At 41.3% G+C, this 25,568-nt stretch overlaps 3 protein-coding genes across 4 annotated transcripts in view; 1 reads left to right on the forward strand and 2 right to left on the reverse strand.

Moving 5' to 3' along the window:
• The window catches only part of clip1a (CAP-GLY domain containing linker protein 1a), a 53,379-nt gene extending 48,721 nt beyond the window's left edge, over positions 1-4,658 (reverse strand). Inside the window, exon 1 of one of the 2 annotated variants that reach the window (XM_055886975.1) lies at positions 4,508-4,658. The gene's annotated coding sequence lies outside the window, so the exon portion shown is untranslated. The remainder of the gene's footprint in view (positions 1-4,507) is intronic. The other variant, XM_055886976.1, reaches the window with a different exon arrangement.
• Positions 4,659-7,691: 3,033 nt separating this feature from the next.
• LOC129826349 (zinc finger CCHC domain-containing protein 8-like) lies at positions 7,692-19,548 on the reverse strand. Its single transcript, XM_055886978.1, has 14 exons — positions 19,292-19,548; positions 17,263-17,304; positions 17,111-17,185; positions 16,902-17,007; positions 16,733-16,810; positions 16,541-16,644; positions 16,195-16,260; positions 16,044-16,104; positions 15,780-15,913; positions 15,485-15,627; positions 15,253-15,365; positions 15,053-15,139; positions 14,857-14,962; positions 7,692-14,636 (listed from the first exon to the last, which is right to left on the reverse strand). The coding sequence occupies exons 1-14, from the start codon at positions 19,462-19,464 to the stop codon at positions 13,729-13,731; spliced, it is 2,196 nt and encodes a 731-aa protein (XP_055742953.1). The 5' UTR covers positions 19,465-19,548; the 3' UTR covers positions 7,692-13,728.
• Positions 19,546-23,087, forward strand: si:ch211-110p13.9 (uncharacterized protein LOC562347 homolog). The gene is made up of 4 exons (XM_055886979.1): positions 19,546-19,758; positions 19,861-19,990; positions 20,073-20,206; positions 20,344-23,087. Exons 1-4 carry the CDS (start codon positions 19,645-19,647, stop codon positions 21,208-21,210), a joined length of 1,245 nt encoding a protein of 414 aa, XP_055742954.1. The 5' UTR covers positions 19,546-19,644; the 3' UTR covers positions 21,211-23,087.
• Positions 23,088-25,568: the final 2,481 nt, after the last annotated feature.

Genomic DNA, 25,568 nt, shown 5'->3' on the forward strand with positions numbered 1-25,568 from the left:
ATCATGTCTCGCTCCATCCACAGACTGTCCAGGAGTTGGCGGATGCTTTAGTCCAGGTCTGGGAGGAGATCCCTCAGGAGACCATCCGCCACCTCATCAGGAGCATGCCCAGGCGTTGTAGGGAGGTCATACAGGCACGTGGAGGCCACACACACTACTGAGCCTCATTTTGACTTGTTTTAAGGATATTACATCAAAGTTGGATCAGCCTGTAGTGTGGTTTTCCACTTTAATTTTGAGTGTGACTCCAAATCCAGACCTCCATGGATTGATAAATTTGATTTACATTGATAATTTTTGTGTGATTTTGTTGTCAGCACATTCAACTATGTAAAGAAAAAAGTATTTAATAAGAATATTTCTTTCATTCAGATCTAGGATGTGTTATTTTAGTGTTCACTTTATTTTTTTGAGCAGTGTATATATAAATACATTAAAAAAATAAAAATATCGTCCGATTAATCGTTATCGGCTTTTTTTGTAGGTTATATAAGTATGCACGTCAGCTTTGACATCGGTTTTGCACATTGGCGTTAAACTAGACATTGGGCCTGAAGACTAATCACACTCTACACAGCCGATATGAGTAAGACCTTTAAACAGGTCAACATTCACAAGGCCACAGGGCCAGACGGATTACCAGGACATGTACTGCGAGCATGCACTGACCAACTGGCAAGTGCCCTCACTGACATGTTCAACCTCTCCCTGTCCGAGTCTGTAATACCAACATGTTTCAGGCAGACCACCATAGTGCCTGTGCCCAAAAACACTAAGGTAACCTGCCAAAATGACTACCGACGCGTAGCACTCACGTCTGTAGCCATGAAGTGCTTTGAAAGGCTGGTCATGGCTCACATCAATACCATTACCCCAGAAACCCTAGACCCACCCTAATTTGCATACACCCCCAACAGATCCACAGATGACGCAATCTCTATTGGTTGAGGGCTTCAAATTCCTTGGTGTCCACATCACCAACAAACTAACATGGTCCAAGCACACCAAGACAGTTGTGAAGAGGGCACGACAAAACCTATTCCCCCTCAGGAGACTGAATAGATTTGGCATGTGTCCTCAGATTCTCAAAAGGTTCTACAGCTGCATCGTCGAGAGCATCCTGACTGGTTGCATCACTGCCTGGTATGGCAACTGATCGGCCTCCAACCGCAAGGCACTACAGAGGGTAGTGCGAATGGCCCAGTACATCACCGGGGCCAAGCTTCCTGCCACCCAGGACCTCTATACCAGGCAGTGTCAGAGGAAGGCCCTAAAAATTGTCAAAGACTCCAGCCACCCTAGTCATAGACTGTTCTCTGCTACCGCATGGGAAGCGGTACCGGAGCGCCAAGTCTAGGTCCAAGAGGCTAGTGCGAACTGCCCAGTACATCACTGGGGCCAAGCTTCCTGCCATCCAGGACCTCTATACCAGGCAGTGTCAGAGGAAGGCCCTAAAAATTGTCAAAGACTCCAGCCACCCTAGTCATAGACTGTTCTCTGCTACCGCATGGGAAGCGGTACCGGAGCGCCAAGTCTAAGTCCAAGAGGCTTCTAAACAGCTTCTACCCCGAAGCCATAAGACTCCTGAACACCTAATCAAATGGCTACCCAGCCTATTTGCATTGCCCCCCCTTTTACACCGCTGCTACTCTCTGTTGTTATCATCTATCCATAGTCACTTTAATAACTCTACCTTCATACACATATTACCTCAACTGTACAGGTACCCCCCTGTATATAGTCTCGCTATTGTTATTTTACTGCTGCTATTTAATTACTTGTTACTTTTATTTCTTATTCTTAACCGTATTTTTTTTTTTTAACTGCATTGTTGGTTATGGGCTCGTAAGTAAGCATTTCACTGTAAGGTGTTGTAGTTGGTGCATGTGACTAATAAAATTTGATACCGATCTTGGCATTTTTAACTAATATCGACCAATTCCGATATGTTCACCGATATATTGGGCATCCCAAACCCTAATACTTAACAAACATGAAGCTGTGGGAAATCAAGGTGCAGAAAAAATGAATGGTTAACAATGAGTGGTTAACAATGGCATGCTGCAAAAGAGATTCAGGGACATGCTGGGACACTCAGCCCTCTCAGTATGGGACTCAAGGCTCATGGTCTAAAAGTAATCTCCTGAATATCACTTCACTAGTCTCAACTTGTGCACCAGCCAGTGGGCAGGTTTAGCCTATAGAAAAGTCTTGGCACCACATATCTTTTAGAGCCTGCCCTGGCAAGTGGCTTTAATCACAAACAATGACAGGAGCTGAGCTGTGTGCCCTTTGCACTCTCATTGGTTGTCTTGGCAATTTGTCTAATCATAAAGGTCTACTATGCCCCTGTTTGGCAGCACACAAGTCTCCCTCATCACTTACTAGTATTTGTACACTACATCTGCAGAAAGTGTGAACACATCACACATTCAAAACAAACACTCCCGCTGCCCCCTCACATATTAAGTGCACTAAAGACATGTTCCAGTTCTTCTCTTTGGACTAAACATCTGCTGGGGTCATTATATAGCCCCCCTAGCACTGGTAGCAGGCAGTGCAACAAAAAGCCAGGGTCTTTCCGCCCCCAATACCTCCCCACTCATAGCCTCTGATTGTCCAACACTAACACAAGCAGCCTTGTTCAGCACTCGTCTCCTAGAGCTCGAGTTGAGTTATGCCTAATGCCCCCCAAAACGTCAAAGTTTAGTTTTAATAGCTTGGTTGACAGATTTGTGAAATAATCATTACAGTTTCGTTTTACCTCCAACACTGAATTTACTTGAAAAACTTAGCAAGGAGAAAATAGCCTAAACTTTAAGACATTAAAACGCAAGCATTGTTGTCTAGCCTACTTGTCCTAACAAATACTTGTATTTTTGATAGGGAGAGCAGGTATAGAAGAGACAACTGACCTTCAGAGAATGGACAATTTGCTAACTGACACTTCATACACATCAACACAATAACAGCCACACAGCTCAGTTTAGGATAGCCTCAATTCGGATTCATCATCAAATGATTAACTATAGGCTAACTGTTTATAGTGTCTGGAAGCTTGTGTAGTGGTTTGTTGTGTTTGATGATATGGGTTTGCTGTAAATCAGTGGAGATGTTTGTCAACCACCAGACACAATGTCCTTGATATCAATCAATAATAATTTCTTATTTGCAAACTTTTTCTGTTACACATCTTACTCTAGCAATTCAAATGGATATCATAAGGTGAATGCACCAATTTGTAAGTCGCTCTGGATAAGAGCGTCTGCTAAATGACTTAAATGTAATGTAAATGTAAATGAGCCATCAGAGCAGGGCCTGGCACAGGACACAAGAGAATGCTAGGTTAAATCATCCTTGGTGCCCCTGCTTCCTTTACAGGGAGAGGCAAAACTTCTTGTTAGTGGAGTTGGATCTGTGCATAAAAAGGGTGCAGACACCTAAGCCCGAAGTTCTGTTTTGCTGAAATGTAGAAATTATGAGGCCAAAAACTATGCCGATTGTTCATGATCAAATGTTAACCACTACTGAATCATTTCTATTGAGCATTGTCAAACACACTGAAACCAACTCAAGGTCACAGTTTACACATAGCTAAATCATAGAATAGATTACCTTGACCTGAGTTTAGGTAAAAACTATAAAGTGAATTCAGTCACTAACATGTTAGGATATTTGGCAAGAGACAACCACTTATGAAAGGTATCTAGCAGAGCCAATTACTAAATATAATTTCCTTTCAGTTAGCGAGCAAGCTGACAGACATAGGGTTTGTTGAGTTTGCCGTGTTCTTCATGGGACAGGCAAAGGTGAACATATTTATGATTGACCAGTCGAAAGGTTCCCTGGGAGATTCCTACTGACGTATTGCATTCCATAGATTTTTAGTGTGGTCGATGAGGTGGCACATCTGGATATCATGACAGTAGTTGCGAATGGAGCTACTGTATAAAACTAACTTAAAGAAAAGTCGATTGGGTTAACAAACTCATGTCTAGTTGAAACAATCCAAATGTGTTAAAACACTAACGTGTCGGTGTCGCGGACTTCGCTAGCCAGTAGCCATATGGTTCATACTATTTGAGCTTTCCGAAGCCACATAAACATAGCACACTGACAAGGTCTTGTTGCTCGTATAGGAAAGCTAGCTAACGTCGAGGGAATTCCACAGGTCCGAACGTCGACTCGTACCACAATGTCGCCCCTGAATGACATGTCTTGAAAACTAGCGGTTTGGATCGCTTGTGATCTTTTATTTAAAATATAATCTCCAAGTCAAACCATGTTAAAAATGTGAGATCAGTATCTAGCCTTAAGGCCCAGACAGGTAGTGGCTGGCTAAACGCGGTATATACTAGCAGCTAGCTAGCGTTACGTGAGCTAAATTGGCGCTTAGTAACTGTTTATCCGTGGGTTGTGGGCTCCCTGCCTTGACTGAGGGCCCGCAGGGCTACCTATAAAGCAAACGTGAGATAGCCGGGTTCAAGCCTTTTCAACCAATCCTTACCTGTAGCACTCTCGTATGAATTGTTATTTGACGAACAGCTAGAAACAATCCCAAACAGGCACAACCCTCTTTCGAGTTGTCTTCCCAACCGAAGCCTTGTGTTCCGACGGACTCGCGTTCACGAGGTGCTGATTGAGCGAAGCAATGACGTAAAATGGTCTCGCCCCTATAGACTAGAGGGGGAAAAAATAACTAAACTAGTCTAAAACCCAAATTAAAAAATAAACTACCACAATTATAATATTAACACAAAGGTCATAAAATGCATTTGCTAAAAAAAAATCTACTAAACTTGAATTATGTCTGTCAAACTTATATTCAGGATAAAGATAATTGTATTACTTTCAATTAGAAACTATTTACTCAGATTTGTATCTTTCAGCATGCAATTTCTGTAAAAGATTAAGAATAAAGATTGCTTCAATACAGACAAAAGGTTGCCACCCGGGTACGGTTGTTCCTTTCCCTGTACCTGTTAACCAACCGAACAGATTTTGAAACCGTGTGTCGGCTTTGTGGAACTTGCTTATTTTTACCATTCAAATTTTGGTAAATTCAAATACGGTACTGACATGATTTGAATGGTGAGATTAGGAGTTGGGCGGCAAATTGGAAAGCATCCAAACACACTATACAGATCAATCATTATATTAAAGGAGGCTGTATTCGAAAAGCATACGTATTAGAGCAGGGCAGTTAATTAAAGTCACGAAATAGGACAGACAACGCTTCAGACCAACAGTCAATTTCCATCCAGCAGCAGCATGACACCACCCGAAACATCAGCCCTCCAAATGGTTTATAATCTTGAACACATATTTAGATTTAATAACAAAAACACGAGAAATGAATTTACCGAAGCCTTACTGTGTACTTTTAAATGGACTTCCAATGGCAAAACAACTACGGTGACAAACTCCGATTTGGAATAACGAAAACAAACCATTGCATTGTAAAACGTTGGTCCATCTCCTGTGACACTTCTCTAGAGACATGATGGTCTATCACTTCTTAGTCTTGTAGGAAGCTGCTATAGACTACCCAGTGCTAACAGTCGGTATCTGGATAACGTGTGAAATGCTTGATATATATTTTCTGGCTGATTTAAATATTGACTGGCTTTCATCAAGCTGCCCACTCAAGAAAACGCTTCAAACTGTAACCAATGCCTGCAATTTGGTTCAGGTTATCATTCAACCTACCAGGGTAGTTACAAACAGCACAGGAATGAAATCATCATGTATTGATCACATCTTTACTAATGCTGCAGAAATTTTCTTTGAAACAGTATCCAAATCAATCGGATGTAGTGATCACAATATAGTAGCCATATCTAGGAAATCTAAAGTTACAAAGGCTGGGCCTAATATAGTGTATAAGAGGTCATACAAATACGTTTTGTAGTGATTCCTATGTTGTTGATGTAAAGAATATGTTGGCCTACGGTCTGTAATAAACAACCAGACCCTGTACTTGACACATTTTTGAATTTGCTTATTCCATTTACTAATAACCATGCACCCATTAAGAAATGGGTGAATGACCCATTTCTTAATGAGTGAAAACTGTTAAATCCCTGTGGCTAGATGAGAAATTGAAAAATTGTATGCTTGAGAGTTGAGGCAAAAATAATTGCAAATAAAGTGCATTGGGAAAGCATTCAGACCTCTTGACTTTCTCCACATTGTTATGTTACAGCCTTATTCTAAGCTTTATTCAATCGTTTTTTCCCCCTCAACAATAAACACACAATAACCATAAGGACTAAGCAAAAACAGGTTTAGAAATACTTACACATTTAAAAAAAATATATATATATATCACATTTACATAAGTATTCAGACCTTTTATTCAGTACTTTGTTGAAGCAACTTTGGCAGTGATTTCAGCTTTGTGTCTCTTGGGTATGATGCTGCAAGCTTGGCACATCTGCATTTGGGGAGTTTCTCCCATTCAACTATGCAGATCCTCTCAAGCTCTGTCAGGTTGGATGGGGAGCGTCGCTGAAAAACATCCCCACAGCATAATGCTGCCACCACCATGCTTCACCGTAGGGATGGTGTAGGTCTCCTCCAGACGTGACGCTTGGCATTCAGGCCAAAGAGTTCTATCTTGGTTTCATCAAACCAGATCATCTTGTTTCTCATGGTCTGGAAGTCCTTTAGGTGCCTTTTGGCAAACTCCAAGCGGGCTGTCATGTGCCTTTTACTGAGGAGTGGCTTTCCGTCTGGCCACTCCACCATAAAGGCCTGATTGGTGGAGTGATGAAGAGATGGTTGGGCAAACATTCCAGAAGGACATCTCCACAGAGGAACTCTGGAGCTTTGTCAGAGTGATCATCGGGTTCTTGGTCACCTCCCTGACCAAGGCCCTGCTCCCCCGATGGTTCAGTTTGGCCGGGCGGCCAGCTCTAGGAAGAGTTGGTGGTTCCAAACTTCTTCCAATTAAGAATGATGGAGGCCACTGTGTTCTTGGGGACCTTTAATGCTACAGAAATGTTTTAGAACCCTTCCCCAGATCTGTGCCTCGACACGCCCTGACTCGGATTGCGTCAATTCCTTCAACCTCATGGCTTGGTTTTTGCTCTTACATGCACTGTCAACTGTGGGACCTTATATAGACAGGTGTGTGCCTTTCCAAATCATGTACAATCAATTGAATTTACCACAGGTGGACTCCAATCAAGTTGTAGAAACATCTCAAGGATGATCAATGGAAACATGATGCACCTGAGCTCAATTTCAAGTCTCATAGCAAAGGGTCTGAATACCTATGTAAATAAAGGTATCGTTTTTTTTATTTTATTACATTTACAAAAATGTCAAAAAAATTGTTTTCAGTTTGTCATTATGGGGTATTGTGTGTAGATTGAGGAAAATGTTTTATCTAATCCATTTTAGAAAAAAGCTGTAATGTAACGAAATTTGGAAAAAGTCAAGGAGTCTGAATACTTTCTGAATGCAATGTATGTCTGGCTGCACAACCGATTGGCAAACGTGCTGCAACTTGAGAAATTGTGTGACTAAACAATCAAAATACACCATACTATCAAACAAAGAGAAATTATAAAAAATAATGATAGTAAAAAGCATTGGAGCACCTTAAATTACATTTTGGGTAAAAAGGCAAACTCAGCTCCATCATTCATTGAATCAGATGGCTCATTCATCACAAAACCCTCTGATATTGCCAATTACTTTAATGATTTTTTTCTTTGGCAAGATTAGCAAATTCAGGCATGACATGTCAGCATCAAAACACTGACACTACATATCCAAGTATAACTGATCAACTTATGAAAGATAAGCATTGTAATTTAAAATTCTGTAAAGTGTAGTGTGAAAGAGGTGATTTTTTTTTCTCTATCAACAATGACAAGCCACCGGGGTCTGATAACTTGGATGGAAAATTAATAGCGGACAATATAAGATAATAACGGACGGCCTCCCGGGTGGTGCAGTGGTCTAAGGCACAGCATCGCAGTGCTAGCTGTGCCCCCAGAGACTCTGGGTTCGAGCCCAGGCTCTGTCGCAGCCGGCCATAACCGGGAGGTCCATGGGGCGACGCACAATTGGCCTAGCGTCGTCCGGATTAGGGAGGGTTTGGCCGGTAGGGATATCCTTGTCTCATCGCGCACTAGCGACTCCTGTGGCGGGCCGGGCGCAGTGCACGCTGACCAGGTTGCTAGGTGTACGGTGTTTCTTCCGACACATTGGAGCGGCTGGCTTCCGGGTTGGATGCGAGCTGTGTTAAGAAGCAGTGCGGCTTGGTTAGGTTGTGTTTCGGAGGACGCATGGCTCTCTCCCGAGCCCGTACGGGAGTTATAGCGATGAGACAAGACAGTAACTACTAACAATTGGATACCACGAAATTGGGGAGAAAAAGGGGGTAAAAAAAAAAAAACTGAAAACTTGAGCGTGCATAACTATTCACCCCCCAAAGTCAATACTTTGTAGAGCCACCTTTTGCAGCAATTACAAATCTGCAAATCTCTTGGGATATGTCTCTATAAGCTTGGCGCATCTAGCCACTGGGATTTTTGCCCATTCTTCAAGGCAAACTGCTCCAGCTCCTTCAAGTTGGATGGGTTCTGCTGATGTACAACAATCTTTAAGTCATACCACAGATTCTCAATTGGATTGAGGTCTGGGCATTGACTAGGCCATTCTAAGACATTTAAATGTTTCCCCTTAAACCACTCGAGTGTTACTTTAGCAGTATGCTTAGGGTCATTGTCCTGCTGGAAGGTGAACCTCCGTCCCAGTCTCAAATCTCTGGAAGACAAACAGATTTCCATCAATCATTTCCCTGTATTTAGCGCCATCCACCATTCCTTAAATTCTTACCAGTTTCCCAGTCCCTGTCAATGAAAAACATCCCCACAGCATGATGATGCCACCACCACACTTCACTGTGGGGATGGTGTTCTCAGGGTGCTGAGAGGTGTTGGGTTTGCGCCAGACATAGCATTTTCCTTGATGTCCAAAAAGCGCAATTTTAGTCTCATCTGACCAGAGTACCTTCTTCCATATATTTGGGGAGTCTACCACATGCCTTTTGGTAGAACACCAAACGTGTTTGCTTATTTTTTTCTTTAAGCAATGGCTTTTTTTCTAGCCACTCTTCCATAAAGCCCAGCTCGGTGGTGTACGGCTTAAAGTGGTCCTATGGACAGACACTCCAATCTCCACTGTGGAGCTTTGCAGCTCCTTCAGGGTAATCTTTGGTCTCTTTGTTGCCTCCGATTAATGCCCTCTTTGCCTGCTCCGTGAGCTTGGTGGGCAGGTTTGTTGTGGTGCCATATTCTTTCAATTTTTTAAATAATGGATTTAAATGGTTCTCCTTGGGATGTTCAAAGTTCCTGATATTTTTTTATAACCCAACCCTGACTTGTACTTCTCCACAACTTTGTCCCTGACCTGTTTGGAGAGCTCATTGGTCTTCATGGTGCCACTTGCTTGGTGGTGCCCCTTGCTTAATGGTGTTGCAGACTCTGGGGCCTTTCAGAACAGGTGTATATGTACTGAGATCATGTGACACTTAGATTGCACACAAGTGGACTTTGTTTAACAAATTATTTGACTTCTGAAGGTAATTGGTTGCACCAGATCTTATTTAGGCGCTTCATAGCAAAGGGGTGAATACATATGCACGCACCAGTTTTCTTTTTGAGAATCTTTCAAAACAAGTTATTTTTTTAATTTCACTTCACCAATTTGGACTATTTTGTGTATGTCCATTATATGAAATCCAAATAAAAATCCATTTAAATCACACGTTGTAATGCAACAAAATAGGAAAAACACCAAGGGAGATTAATACTTTTGCAAGGCACTGTACCTGTCTAACATAAGTGTTTTTTTTTGTTGTTTTTAAATTGAAGCTTCTCCAACATAATACAGGTAGAATCAGGAATTCCCCAGGGCAGCTGTCTAGGCCCCTTACTTTTTTTTCTTCTTTTCAATCTTTACTAATGACATTCCACAGGCTTTGCTTCTACATCTACATTGCTTGCTGTTTGGGGTTTTAGGCTGGGTTTCTGTACCTACTGATGTAAAATGGGCTTTATAAATACATTTGATTTATTGATGTATGAGGAGGACTCAACACTATACACGTCAGCTACTTTAGCGAGTGAAATCACTGCAACACTGCAGTTAGTTTCAGAATGGGTGGCAAGGAATAAGTAAGTCCTAAATCTAAAAAACTAAAAGCATTGCATTTGCAACAAATCATTCACCAAACCATAAACCGCAACTAAATCATGTAATAAATAATGTGGATTTTGAGCAAGTTGAGGTGACTAAGCTGCTTGGAGTAACCCTGGATTGTAAACTGTCATGGTCAAAACAACAGTAGCTAAGATGGGGAGACGTCTGTCCATAATAAAGCACTGCTCTGCCTTTTAACAACACTATCAACAAGGCAGGGACTACAGGCCCTGATTTTGTCGCACCTGGACTACTGTTCAGTCGTGTGGCCAGGTGCCAGAAAGAGGGACCTCGGAAAATTACAATTGGCTCAGAACAGGGTAGCACGATTGGCCCTTAAGTACAGAGGGAGCAAACATTCATAATATGCATGTAAATCTCTCATGGCTCAAAGTGGAGGAGACTTCATCACTACTTGTTTTTCTAAGACGTGTTGACATGCTGAATGCACTAAGATGTCTGTTTAAACTACTAGCACACAGCACAGACACCCATGCATACCCCACAAGACATGCCACCAAGGGTCTCTTCACAATCCCAAAGTCATGAACAGACTATGGGAGGCGCACAGTACTATATAGTAGAGGTCGACCGATTAATCGGAATGGCCGATTTCAATTATTATTATTTTTATTTTTTTTACACCTTTATTTAATCTTTATTTAACTAGGCAAGTCAGTTATTTTCAATGACGGCCTAGGAACGGCAGACAGATTTTTTACCTTGTCAGCTCGGGGGATCCTGCATTGATTACATTGCACTCCACGAGGAGCCTGCCTGTTAGCGAATGCAGTAAGCTAAGGTAAGTTGCTAGCTAGCATTAAACTTATCTTATAAAAAACAATCAATCAATGACTGTCATTGCTCCAATGTGTACTTAACCATAAACATCAATGCCTTTCTTAAAATCAATACACAAGTATATATTTTTAAACCTGCATATTTAGCTAAAAGAAATCCAGGTTAGCAGGCAATATTAACCAGGTGAAATTGTGTCATTTCTCTTGCGTTCATTGCACGCAGTCAGGGTATATGCAACAGTTTGGGCCGCCTGGCTCTTTGCAAACTAATTTGCCAGAACTTTACGTTATTATGACAACATTGAAGGTTGTGCAATGTAACAGGAATATTTAGACTCATGGATGCCACCCGTTAGATAAAATACGGAACGGAATAAACGTTTTGTTTTCGAGGTCATAGTTTCCGGATTAGTCAAAGGTATATGGTTTAGAGAGAAATAGTCGACGCGTTATAATTCCTGTAATAACTTGCGGCTGAATTTGAAAGGTGTTCCTTCGTTATTTTACCGTTCATGTCTTCCATAGAGAATGTCTTGATCTACTTCAAATAAGGTCTGTGTTTTGTGCAGGCTTAAACCGCCTCGACGTTTTGATACCCGTGTAAATCTCACTAGGATAAGGTAACGTTTGTCAACATATTTTCATAAATCCACTCTACAATTTTTTTTATCTTCGCTTATATTTAGCCAATATTGATCAGAGTTACCTTGTCCTATGGATATCTACACAGTTATAAAATTGGTACGGTGATGTAAGCCTACACGAAACACAGACCTTATTTTACGTGAATCTAAAAAATATCCCATGGAATAAATGAAGGAACCGCTTTCAGATTTTGCTAGGTATCATGGGAATTATGACTCGCACTTTCAATTCTTACCATGCCCATTATTAAAATAGGATTTCCTGCATATAGAAATTAAAGTTTGTTTTCAACATTCATCGCAGGTAACTTAAACTCTATTTTTATTCAAACAATTGAGAGTATTTGTCTCCTAAGCAGACTCTTCAGTATCATTGTCACTTCAGAGCTGTGTGCGTGTGTGTATTTATGTGTTATATTAAGTTAAAATAAAAGTGTTCATTGAGTATTGTTGCAATTGTCATTATTACAAAAATTTGTGTGTGATATATATATATATTTAAAAATATATATTTTTATTTTTTATTTCTAATAATCGGCCGATTAATCGGTATCGACTTTTTTGTCCTCCAATAATCGTTATCGGTATTGAAAAATCATAATCGGTCGACCTCTACTTCATAGAGCCATGGAACTCCATTCCACATCAGGTAGCTAATACAAGCAGTAGAATCAGATAAAAAATATATAAAAATACACATTATGGAACCGTGGGGACTGTGAAGAACAAACACACAAGTACACATGGATTTGGTATTGTAGATGTGTGATAGACTAGTGGCCTGAGGGCACACACTTAATGGATTGTGAAAAGTGTTATGTCATGCAATATTTTAAATGGTATATAACTGCCTTAATGTTGCTGGACCCCAGGAAGAATGGGGATCCTTAATAAATATAAATAGTCAAATGTAATGTAGTGGTCAAATGAAGTGTTGCTGCCATCTAGTGTCATTCTGTAGTAGCAATTAGAGCATAGATGTATTTGATGCTGACAGCAATGGTTGTTACTTAAAAATAAATCAACATCTAGAGAATCTGGGTTGAGCCCAGGCTCTGTCGCAGCCGGCCGCGACCGGGAGACCCATGGGGCAGCGCACAATTGGCCCAGTGTCGTCTGCGTTAAGCGAGGATTTGGCCGGCAGGGATGTCCTTGTCCCATCCCGCACTAGCAATTCCTGTGGCGGGGCGGGCGCAGTGCACACTGACACGGTCGCCAGGTGTACGGCGTTTCCGCCGACACATTGGCGAGGCTGGTTTCCGGGTTAAGTGGGCATTGTGTCAAGAAGCAGTGCAGCTTGGCTGGGTTGTGCTTCGGAGAACGCACGGCTCTTGGCCTTCGCCTCTCCCGAGTCCATACGGGAGTTGCAGCGATGAGACAAGACTAACTACCAATTGGACACCACGAAATTGTGGAGAAAAAAAATAGATACTTTAAAAAATATATAATAAACATGAGATTATGCACAGCCATATTGCTGTAGTGAGATTCTGAATGCAGAGACTCATTTCCTGTGTCAAGATAGAATTGTAAAAATCAACGAGTTTCAAATTAACTTTAAAAGAAGATCAAAATGAATGTCCTTATTTGATAAGAGTAGCCAATGGGAGGCTTCTTGAACCATGAGAAAAGGAGGCGCACCTAGACAGCAATGAGACCATGTAACTGTAAAATTATCAATTGATGGTAAAAACAGAAAGAGGAAAAACATTTTATAAAATCTTTACACCTAAAAAGTGCAATATGGATGTTGTCATTGCTACAAAAATGATTCTGTGAATGTCAAAACAGACACTACCTAAACTAGCAATGGGGTTTCCTGAAAGAAAAACCTTGCATCTTTAGACCCCAGCTAACTCATACACAGAAAAAACATTCAGTTTAGTACAAAAAATAAAATATTAAAAAGGATGTTTGAATGAGGTCACCAAACTGTTCCGCTCCAATTTCTGTGGCACACTTACAGAAAGGAAAGTGTATGAAATCAACAGACTTGTAAAAAAATAAAAAATAAAAAAAGGTTTATGCAAAATAATCCCTGGATTTGAATTCAAGCCAGTCTTTTCTCACTTTTTGATTTTCGCCATATTTCGGGGGGAACCTTTCAGCAAGTCTCGGATTCGAAGGTATGTCCCGGTGGCCTCAGCAACTTCTGTGAATTCTGGCGTGTCCTCAAAGGGAATAATGCCCTGTGCAAACCTACTCCGGTGAGGCACGGCCATTACATTCCCCAAAGAGTCAGACAGATCTCCCTCCATAGCATCTTGACCTGAGGGATCCGACTGACGACTCACTTGTTGCACTGGCGTTTGCAGCAATCTGACCTTCTGTGCAAGCACATTGCCTCCATCTGTGGCAGCTTCAGGGCTCTGAGGGCTCTCTTCTTCATCTGGTGATTGCAGTAAGCTGCTCTTGTCTTCAACCACCTTGCCTTTATCTTCAGCATCTTCCTCATAATCCTGACATTTGCTAGAAGATGTCTCAACACTGATCTGCACATCACTGTTGTGGCTGGCAGCCTCTATAAATCCCTCCTTTTCCTCATAATCTTCAGCCTCACCATCCTCCAGTTCAGTTTCAGTGTCAACATGGGCGGGTGTGGAGACGCTGGGCGAGCTGGGGAGGGGTGTTCCAACAGCTTGTGTCTCAGATTCACTGTTGGTGGCGGTGTCAGCATTTTCCAATGCTGCCCAGATCAGCCTCTGCTGCTCCTCCAGCTCTTCCAGTGTCAGCTCTTCCTCCCCCCCGCCTGCAGACTCCTCACTCCCTCCCACAGTGCGTCCCCGCAGTGCCCTTGAGCCATTAGTGGGCGTGGGGGGAGGTGTTCCCTTAGGAAGAGGTGGTGTGGGAGTAGCTGGCGGAGTACCATGAGGTAAGGGAGGGGGTGAACCAAAGGATGGTGAGGAAGGGGGCAGTGGGGGCTGGAACTGGAAGCTGTCTGAGCTCCGGTGGCGGCGGGGTGTAGTATCCTGGTCTGGAAACAGACACTGACAAGTGTTATGCACTGCCAGAGCACGGCCATTGCACACATACAGCATAAGTGACGCAAAATAATTTTCCTGTTTTTGCAGACAGAACGACCAGTCATAATGACAGTGAAAAGTTATGTAAAGCAGAATATATTCATCTGCTGGTCGCTATAGCGTAATTGTTTTCTCTTTGTGTTAAGACACCTGGAATTATAACACTTCTACCTGAATCAATGTCCATATCTGAACTCCTGGCATCAGATCTCCTTTTCTTTGTCTGCCGGGGAGTTGAGTTGGATTCATGTGGTCTTTTATTGCAGTTGGCACCAGGCTATTGGCAAAATATATTAATTTATAGTGCGCACACAATACAGTGGCAAAGAATTGATTAAAAAGTTAAATAGGATAATTTTTAACTTACCATTGGAAAATTGTTAGACAGATAAGCAGCAAAATTCTGCTTCATGTGATTATGCTGCATTGGAATAGAGCCATATAGCCTGTAGTCCTAAAAATCATGGGGGGAAAATGTCAGTGCAAAGGTTTACAAGTGGCGGCAAAGACCTCTGTGCTTGTACCTTAATGATGGCCAGATATCAAACTGCTTTCAAGGAGACTTACATCCTTCACACTAGGGGGTGAAGATATATTGAAGCCTGGGAAATCTACAAGCTTGGAAACATCATAGGAGATTTTTTGTCCATTGTCCCCAGTTGGTTCTTCATCACTTGAAACTATATAGTGAACACAGCAGTGCAATATGAATGAGAATCATGAAAGAGCAGTGCATCAACCAAAACTGAAAGGCTAGTGTTTGGTAAAGTGGCTATGGTCTCTCTGGGTGAAATCTTACCCTTCCCATCATATAGCATGAGACCGGAGTTCTCCATCTCTGCCTCCTTAAGCCAACCAGGTGGGTAGCCTAGCTGCCTCATGCGGTAGATGTGAGGTGGTAGTGTGTTCATATCAACTCCCAGTGCAGACAGCAGCTTCTCACTGTAAGAAAACACAAACCCCAATGGGTAAGAGATATGGGATATCAAAAACCCAAGCTCAACAACAACTTCACTTTAGCCCTGCAACAACAACTGATAACAAATTGGTATCTTATTATGTCAAGGCCATCAGACATTTTCAATCTGCCTTGCCTTATGAATCCAGGTTTGTATTTGGCAAATCGCTCCTCCACTTCCTCAGCATGGTAGCGCTGATTGCTCAGGTTTCCCTGGTTACCGTGACAAAACTCCTTCCGCTTCTTGTTGATTCTGGCCATGTCCTTTGGCTAAAGGAGCAAACATGAACAGAGCTGATCACGTCAAACCTGATTTTAAGCTCTTCTGTCTGGCCATAGTAAGTGAGCAACTTCCCTGTTACATGATGCACAATAAAGTCAAAAGTTATTCAAGACTTACCTGAGGACAGTCTCGAAGTTGATGACCATCCAACCCACAGTTGAAACAACAAGGCTTAGCTCTACAGAGTGGGCACAAACGGCACAGTAAGATATATTATAATTTAGATATTTCTTGCAATATTTTTATATCAAAAGAATGTCTGCTATACCTTTTCTCTTTCATCTGTACTTCTTGTCCATCTAAGGCAATGACCTGGCTGAAGATCTGCTGATATCTTTGCAACAACTCAGAAACTCAATAAATGATGCAACTGTAGTTTCAAAGTGGGTAACAAAACACACTTTTTTTTTTACTCATATAACGACTCCAACATACATTCATATACACACAATGAAAGACAAGGAAGATAATGGTTCAAGGTTCAAAGAGTGGCAACTGAGATTCCTCTCCAGTTGATTTTCTCCAACAATCAAAGCTTGACTCTACACTGAAATGTGTCATTGTTGAAGATGGGAGGGAAGGACAGAGGGAAGAGAAAGCAGTGTTGAGGATACTTTGGAACCTCCCATCCTTCTGTCTGCTGGGGGTTATCATTTAGCAGCGGCTGTCCAAGTTTGTCCAGACAGAAACTGGTGAAATACAGGACACTTCCCACCATCTGTGAAAAGAGAGAGACAAATATTATATCCAGACAAAAAAAGCATGGTCTGGACACTTAGATTGTCCCCATTCCCAAAAAAACTCACACTGAAGGCCTCCTTAATCTTTTTGATTCCACAGGAGGTCTTGGTCTTCTGATCTTCTTCCATAATGAAACTTGAAGACTGCATGGGGAAGAAAAAAGAGATGTAAAATATTTTAATTGTAATTAACTATTCCTTCTTTGAAGCTTGAGGAGGAAATCTGGAAATGCACCTGAGGGTTGACATTTCCGTAGGGATTTCCTTTTTCAACTACTCCCTGCTGCTGATGTTTCTGAACAATACTACAGATGTAGTCTTCAATTTCTTGACGGCATTGCCTGGGAAAAGAAGATTAACAGTTCACATGTTAATACCCAAAGATCATATAATCAAGTAAGAACATTTCTCCGATTATGGTTCTAAAGCCCAAAAAATACCTACTTTGAGATGTTATTGTTTGCAAAGAGGATGTGTAGAAGAGGACCATCAATCTTGATGTTTTCAACATTAATGCCACTGGAAGAAAAACATTTGAATGAGGACATTACTGTCAAAATGTATCTAGTCTAGTGAGTTGTGTATCAATAACTTACCTTGGCCTTGTCAACACTTTCAATTTTCTTTTCAACTCTTGGTGTGGACAATAGGTTAAGGAAAGAAGAGGTACTTCATATCAAAACAACATAGCTAGACATCAAACAAGTCAGTCTGCTAACGTTTGTTTGTTTGGAAAAGGTTCTGTCCTAGCCAAGCTATTTATAATTGGATGAATGGAAAGTGACTCTACTTCTAGCTATGTACATAAAATCTGCAGTGCTTCATTGAAGAGTGTGACCAAATCTAACATTTTTGGGTAACCATTCACTCCACCAGACTTGGGAGTTACTACAGCTTGGCAGATGGCAGGACAGAAAACATTACTTTTTGCATGGGTTCTAGCTAGTATAGTATTTAACTGCAATGACCAAAAGTATGCAAGGTAGTGATCTTAAATGCTCTCAAGGGGCACATCCAACCAATGACATACATTTTCTCTTTTGCTAGCTAGGTCCCTAGCTAATGTTAGGCCAGACCTGATGGTGGTTGTGACTTGGAGTACAGCTACTACCAGAAGTAACTTTTCGTAGCAATAGAGTCCCGAAGTATGAGTCATAATACCCATAAAACCTAGCGGTCAAACAAGGAAATGGTTCCAATCGTTTTTCTACCATTGTGTTTCGTGTAGGCTTACCCTGGCGTGACATTTTGATAACTGTGTAAATCTCTCTAGGACAAGGTGACTTCTATCAATATATTCACCTGTATTTACCCCACAAAAATTAAATGCTAGAAATACAAACGACATGATGATCTGGACGAGAATGCCGAATCAAGGCAAAAGGTAAGAATCTCTGGATTAACTATGAATAAATTGGCAATTCTGTGAACTCTTGTGCAAGCTTTACATTGACAGTCTTTTAGCAAAGGTGTCAGCTAGAGATTCCATGCAGGAGCTTGCAGGGATTTGTAGTCTTGCATAATATCTACTTTGATGTTAACATTTTTGAATCTGAACGTAAATTGAGACAAATATTGATAAGTCACCTTAACCATATAAATACGTATTGGACATCAAAACGTCATGCCAGGGTAAGCCCTACACGAAACACAGAGCTTCCGTGTTTCTAAATCCCTGATGGGGAAAAAGATTGGAACCATTTCCCTGTTTTACCGCTAGGTTTTATGGGTATTATGACACCTCCACTGTGGGGCTCTATTTAGGAGCGCACTTTAGACAATCCTCCTAATGGTGCTTTCAAGACAAATGGGAACTCTGGAAAAACGCAGTCAAATCATGACGTCAGTTGAAGCGCTAGAACAGGATTTGTTTTTTGCCCTAACACTACACAGCTTTCAAGCTGCAATATGTAACTTTTTGGGCAACCTGACCAAATTCAAATAGAAATGTGTTATAGCTCTGTCATTCATACTGAACGCAAGTCTAAGAGGCGGTAGATCTGCCTGTGAACTACTATGCTTCCCGGTCTTAAGTTTCGTTTTTGCGTCTTGCTTTTGTACACAAGCTTCAAACAGCTGAAAATACAATATTTTGGATGATGGTTAATATATTTCATAGCGCTTTAGATGATACAATGATTCTCTACACTGTACTTGTTTAGTCAAACTGAAATTACAACTATTAGAATTTGTGCTACCAGGAAATGGGAGCGATTTCTGTATAGTACATCTTTAAAAGAATAAATGCATGATGAGTTGGTTATTGAAATCAGCTGTGTAGTACTAGAGTAAAAACCAAATGTACACTCAGGGGGAGGACCCCAAAACCGAGTTTGGGAAACGCTGCTATAGAAAGACGCCCAAGTTCCCGACTTGACATTCTGAGTTGGATGACCGTTCAAAACGATTTCAGTTGGCACTCGTTTTTTCCCCCCCGAGTTCCCAGTTGTCTTGAACACGGCATTGGCTTTTTCCTAACCTGCCACGTTAATTATCCTAGGCTGTTGCGTACATTCTAACCTGCTACGAAAGTCACTACTGGTCTAGCTGTACTCAATCTAATTTAGAACCTATGACCGTGCCTAGCTAGCGAACACCTGCTAGCTTCTCACACACACAAGGATATTCTCTTCTATCAAACTCCGTATTGTTTCCTCACACTCCCCCAATCTTCCCTTGAGTTCAGAGCCTTCTTCTCCATCCTCCTCTTCCTCCGTGAACCGAATGTGAGTTGCAGTAGGCATACTCTCTCCCAATTGTTCAAAGAGTTCACTGTCACCAAAATCTACTTCGGCCATCTTCGCTCTGTTGCTTAACGTACTCCCGCACGAGCGTTGATTGGTTGTTTTATGTCACATGTTCAGGATGTTTCCTTTCACCAGCATTTCTCTTGTCGTCATCAACATTAAAGCATGAGAGGACCTGCATAATATTACAATAATGTTGTTCAATTGCTGTAACTAACTTTCTGGTTTATAATGTCAACATACACAACTATCCAGTTACCGTGTTGGGATGGTGGCAAGTTGAAAGTTCGCTTCATATACTTGTCAAATAGAAGCTCTTTCAAAGTGACGAGCTGTCCTATCGAGGTGAGTTACATAGCTGCATAGCTAACGTTAGCGAGCGAAGAGCCTGCGTCAGCTATCTCTCAGTACATTTAAAAATTGGGACTTATTTTTGCTCTTCTTTAGGGACCAATGGTTCCTCTCTTTTTAGGGGCTGATATCTTCTCAAACACTGATATCCGCACAGAGAACCATCCCAGATATCATGCAAAGTTTGCAAAGAAAGGATTGGCAACTAAACTACATTTCTCCTCAGGTAAGTTTTTATCCCCAGATACAGAACATCATAAAGCAAGTTGCATGGTTTATGGATATCATATCTTGTTTGCAATTCACAGCTTTTAGATTCCATGGACTGAGGGTACCCACTGCCAACAATTGCATGTGGTTCTACAGCATCCAAGGTGTTTTTCGAGTGGCCTTTGAAATGTATAGTAAACAAGAGCAGCTCTCTGTGTTGGAGAACTTTCAGGTAACATTTCAGACTCCTAGTTATATAACAAATCCACCCATAGAGGCTACAACCTACAATTTCAATGTCACCTGATGAATACTTGAAGTAGGCCAACAATGTAATGTACTGATACTTAATGGTCACTCATACTGTAGGAGGTATGGAAGTCCCGCCTAAATGACATCCCACTAAAGATGAACTACAACCTGAGTGTCCAGCTGGATCCTCCACCACCCCAGATCGTTGTGGAGATGTATGACCAAGACCTAAAGCTCAAACTGATGTCCCGGAATCCCCAAGGTTACCCATCTCAATCTGTGGAAATCCCAGAGGCAGACACAGGCCCTTCAGGTGACACTTCAGCAGACCACGATTACTGCTTTCTGACAAATGAGAGTATGCCAGCACAGCCAGTCTATCTATGTCCCTCCATCTTAAGTCAAAAACTGCAGGGCTTGGAGGAAAAGCTGAGCTCTGAGAAACAGCTGGGGACTGACCAGCAGGAGACCATACTGCTTCTGTTGGAGAGCATTGAGCGCTGTGTGAGCAGGCCCCTGGAGGAGAGGGATGTGGCGGACATTGTACTAGCTCTGCTAGAGGCTCGGAAGTGGGGCTCTGTGTACTCCAGCCACCTGCTTCACTCCATAGGCTGCTGGCTTGGCCAGCAGTTCCATGGAGCCAACAGTAGCATCAGCCAGCAGGTAGAGGGCTTCAAGGTGCGGCACATAGAGCGAATCACAGATCTGCCACCCGCAGAGGAATTGGCCTCAGAGCTTTTTCCAGAGGCCATGCGAACACTGCTGCTTCACTGGATGGGTCTGAGTGATGACTCATCCCTGTGGAAGAGACAGAGCGAGTACCCCATCCTGCTCCTAATCCTGGAGTTTGCCAACCACAACCTCATCACTGGTGTTGCACATGTGCTTTACTCAAGTCTTAAGGTGAATTTAGATTTAGCCAACTCAAAAGAGTTAAGTACCGAAGAAAGTAAAACTACTGTTGTAAAAAAACTACTCAAGTAAAAAGTAGTTAATTTAAAAAGTACTTAAGAGTAAAAGTAAATGAGTTACTTTTAAAATTAAAACATTGAACTAATTGATATTTAGCAATTGTTTTCTACCCGAATGTTGTTACCATAGAGATCATGTTGAATTTATATTATTAGTATTCTAGTTCCTAATTTGTTACACATGATCTTTTCCATGCAATTACTTTAAAAGAGGAATTGAATGTAAAATCTCATTAGAAATTTGTGTTTTTTGGTGTAACGTTATAGGCCTACAATGCTATGGTATGTATTATAGTCGGTTCTGTTATGTAAAATGCAAATTATCAATGTGATCTTGCAAGACATTGATTCAGCTTTGATCTAACTTTACTAATTGAGCACCATTGTGAGAAGTGATCTTCTATTTGTAATAATAATGTGAGTATGACTATTAGGCATAGGTAATAGATCTTGATTATGTCTTTTTTTTTTCTTTTTTTTTTACAGTATTTTTTGGAATTTCACAATTTTCACCCATATTAAAGAGATACAACAACAGAGACAAGGCAAAAAAAACAACAAAGAGAAACAGCACCCGCCTACACATACCTGCGCATACATATATATATACACATATACATACACATACATACGCACACCATCTCCCTCCCCCTGCTTCTCCCACCCTATCCCCATCATTGCGTCTCTCAATACACACATTTTAAACAAACTTACAAACCGAAATTAAACAAAAAAGCTCGGTTTAAACTAAGAAGTTAGGTTCCACACATGGAACATACAGTGTAATTCTGAGTACATAGATCACCACCATTCTAAGAGAATCCTTGCAGCATAATAGCTGATAGCTCAGGTTCTAGGTAATTTAGATAGGGTTCCCACACTTTGTAGAACTGATCTGTTTTAGAATGCAATGTACATGTCAGATATTCCAGAGGCACCCATTCAAAAAGTATCTTATGCCAATCTTTAATAGAAGGAACCTTATCACTAATCCACCGTAAAAGGATGTTTTTCCTTGCAGCAAAGGTAAGGATGTTGTAAAGCCTCCTCTTACTCACAGAAGTAACATGCCTACTAGGGAGACCTAACAGTAACGAAACTGGGTCCAATTCTAGATCAACCCCTAGGATCTTTTCAATTTCTTGCAGAACACCAGACCAGTATCGTTGTATTTTGGTACATGACCATAAACAATGTGTTAGGGTGCCTGTATCAGTTTTGCATTTAAGACACTGAGGGGAAGAGGAAGAGGGGCTAAAGGCATGTCTGCGATTTGGGGATATGTGCAATCTGTGTATTATTCTTAATTGGATTGCTTTAGTACGATTACATATAGATATTGTTTTTGCATATCTCCAAATGTCCTCCCACATCTCTTCGTCAATAGTCACAGACAATTCTTTCTCCCACACTTGTTTCACCCTCTGTGTGTTGACAGCAGGAAAGGACCTTAAAGCATCATAAAACAGACTTACAGACATTTTCCTTTGTGGAAAAAAAATCATTCTCTCAATGACAGACATATCAGGGTTACCAATTAAGGTGGTGCTCTTCACAATATAATGTCTTACTTGTAGGAAGCGGAAAAAGTCCTGCTTTGGGAGTCGATATTTCTCCACCATCTGCTCAAATGACAATAGAATCTTATCAGCAAATAAGTCATTTAGTCTGCGTATGCCCTTATTAAGCCAAAAGTTAAAGCCAGCATCCAGCAATCCTGGACCAAAATCTGGGTTGTTAAGAATTGGGGTAAGAGCAGAGGTTAGTTTGGACCTTCCCAGGAAGCGCTGAACTGACCTCCAAACCTTGAGTGTGTTAAGTGTAATAGGATTATTGCAGTGATCTTCTACAGACTTGAAACTTCTGAAAAATAAAAGATCCTGTAAGGGGTATTTTGAAAGAGAAGTCTCAATGTCTAACCAAATAGAGGAGTCATCGTTTGTGATCCAATCAGAAATATAACATAGGTGGGCAGACCACTGATAGAACCTGATATTGGGCAGATCCAAGCCCCCCATAGAACTTGTCAGCTGCAATATTGCCATCTTAAGCCTTGGCTTGCGTTTACTCCATATGAAGGAACTTAGCCATCCGTTTACATCCTTTATTATCTTATTGGAGAGTAATACTGGGATCATTTGGATTGGGTAAAGTAGTCTAGGTAAAATGTTCATTTTTAAGAGGGATATTCTACCCAACCAAGAAATCGGGAGAGTTCCAGCGCCCCAGATCCTGTCTTATTGTATCAAACAAGGGAACAAAATTGGCTTTGTACATTTGCTGGAATTTAGGAGTTACAAATATACCCAGATACGTAAAGCCTGAGGGAGACCATTTAAAAGGGAAGGGGGGAGAAGTATTAGGTACAGAGAGAAGGCTACCAAGTGGCATAGCCTCTGATTTAGTTAAGTTAATCTTGTAGCCTGAGAATTCGCTGAATAATTGAATAATATTAATAAGAGATGTAGTTGAGGTCTCGGGATTAGAGATGAATATCAGGACATCATCAGCATACAAGCTTATTTTATGGTGAACATCACCAATGAGCAGCCCCTGTATAGCAGGCGTTACCCTGATGGCCTCGGCCAGCGGTTCCATAGCGAGTGCAAATAGGAGGGGGGACAAAGGGCAGCCCTGTCTGGTACCCCTGTATATAGAGAAGCTATTTGACCTTAGCCCATTAGTAAGGACAGCAGCCTGAGGATAAATATAAAACTTTCACCCATAAAACTTCACCCAAAAAAATAAAACTATAAAACTTTCACCCATTTTATAAAGTTGTCCCCTAGACCAAATTTATTTAGAGCAAAGAGTAGGTAAGACCACTCCACACGATCAAATGCTTTCTCAGCATCTAGGGAGAGCACAAGAACATCCCTAGCACTTTGTTGGTAGGCTTGAATTACATTAAGAAGCCGCCTGACATTGTTGCACGACTTACGGCCCTTAATGAAGCCAGTTTGGTCTCTTTTCACAATTAGTGGCAGTGAGCCCTCTAATCTTGTGGCTAGAATTTTAGAAAGTAATTTTCTATCCACATTCAGAAGGGAAATTGGTCTGTACGAGGAACAAGACTCTGGACATTTTCCCTTTTTGAGAATAAGTGATATGTTGGCTTCCCTCAGCGTTTGAGGGAGCTGGTCATTTGAAAATTAGTGGTTAAACATATCACGCAATGGCTCAAGGAACAGGCCATGAAACTCTTTATAGAATTCACTACCAAACCCGTCTGGTCCTGGGGCCTTACCGTTTTGCAGATTCTTAATTGCGAACATTATCTCTTCCTCGGTAATAGGGGCATTAAGGAGAGACCTCTGTTCTTCGGAGATAGTAGGGAGCTCAATCTTAGAAAATAAATTCTCCATTAATTTGGGTGCGTCATTTGGCATAAAGATTTGCATAAAATTTCTTAAATGAGTCATTTATCAATTTATTTTCATATAAATGATTGCCATCCGAATCAGTAATAGTAGCAATTGACTGTGAGTCAGCTCTCTTTTTAGCTTGGTACGCCAAGTACTTTCCTGGCTTATCGCCATGTTCATATAGTTTTTGCCTGACAAATCCCATTTTCTTTTCAGCGTCCTGTGTTAGGAGAGAGTCCAACGTTGATCTGAGAACTGATATTTCCTTTAATAGGGCAGGAGTGGGAGTTTTAATGTAGTCCTTCTCTTTAGTTCCTAATTCAACCTCTAACCTTTTTTGCTTTTCATGCTTTTTCCGCCTCTTAGTGGCTGTGTATGACATAATCAGACCCCTGGCGTACGCTTTACAGGTTTCCCAAAGGAGCGAGGGATTATCTGTTGATTGAGAGTTAATAGAGAAAAATGCTTTAAACTCTGTAATAAAATATGATGTGAACGTATGTTCTTTAAGGATGGTTGTATTCAACCTCCAATGTCTTGACAGATTGAATGCCCCGTTGAGTTTTATGTCCAGGATCACCTCCGCATGATCAGATATGACTATGCTTCCTATCCTAGTGGATAAAACAGACTGCAAAGACGTCCTGGGCATAAAAAAGTAATCTATTCTAGTCTGACATCCATGAGGTGCAGAGAAAAAAGTGAACTCTCTGTTGGAGGGGTGAAAAGTTCTCCAAACATCAGCATACCCCAGATCATCACAAATAGCTTTAAGTGACTTAGCTCGAGGAGAGAGTGAAGCTATACCGCTGGGCAACTTATCAATAAGGGGGTTCAACAAACAATTAAAATCTCCTCCAACCACTGCAGTGTCTGAGTTTAATTCTGAAAAGTCTAGAAACACCTTAGTAAGGAAATCAGGGGGGTGGGCAGGGGGGAAGTAGATATTCATTATGGAGATGTTCTGCCCTTGTAAAGTACCATTAATTATAACAACGCGACCAAG

The sequence above is a fragment of the Salvelinus fontinalis genome, chromosome 28 (genome assembly GCF_029448725.1).
Source record: "Salvelinus fontinalis isolate EN_2023a chromosome 28, ASM2944872v1, whole genome shotgun sequence".
Classification (NCBI taxonomy): domain Eukaryota; kingdom Metazoa; phylum Chordata; class Actinopteri; order Salmoniformes; family Salmonidae; genus Salvelinus; species Salvelinus fontinalis.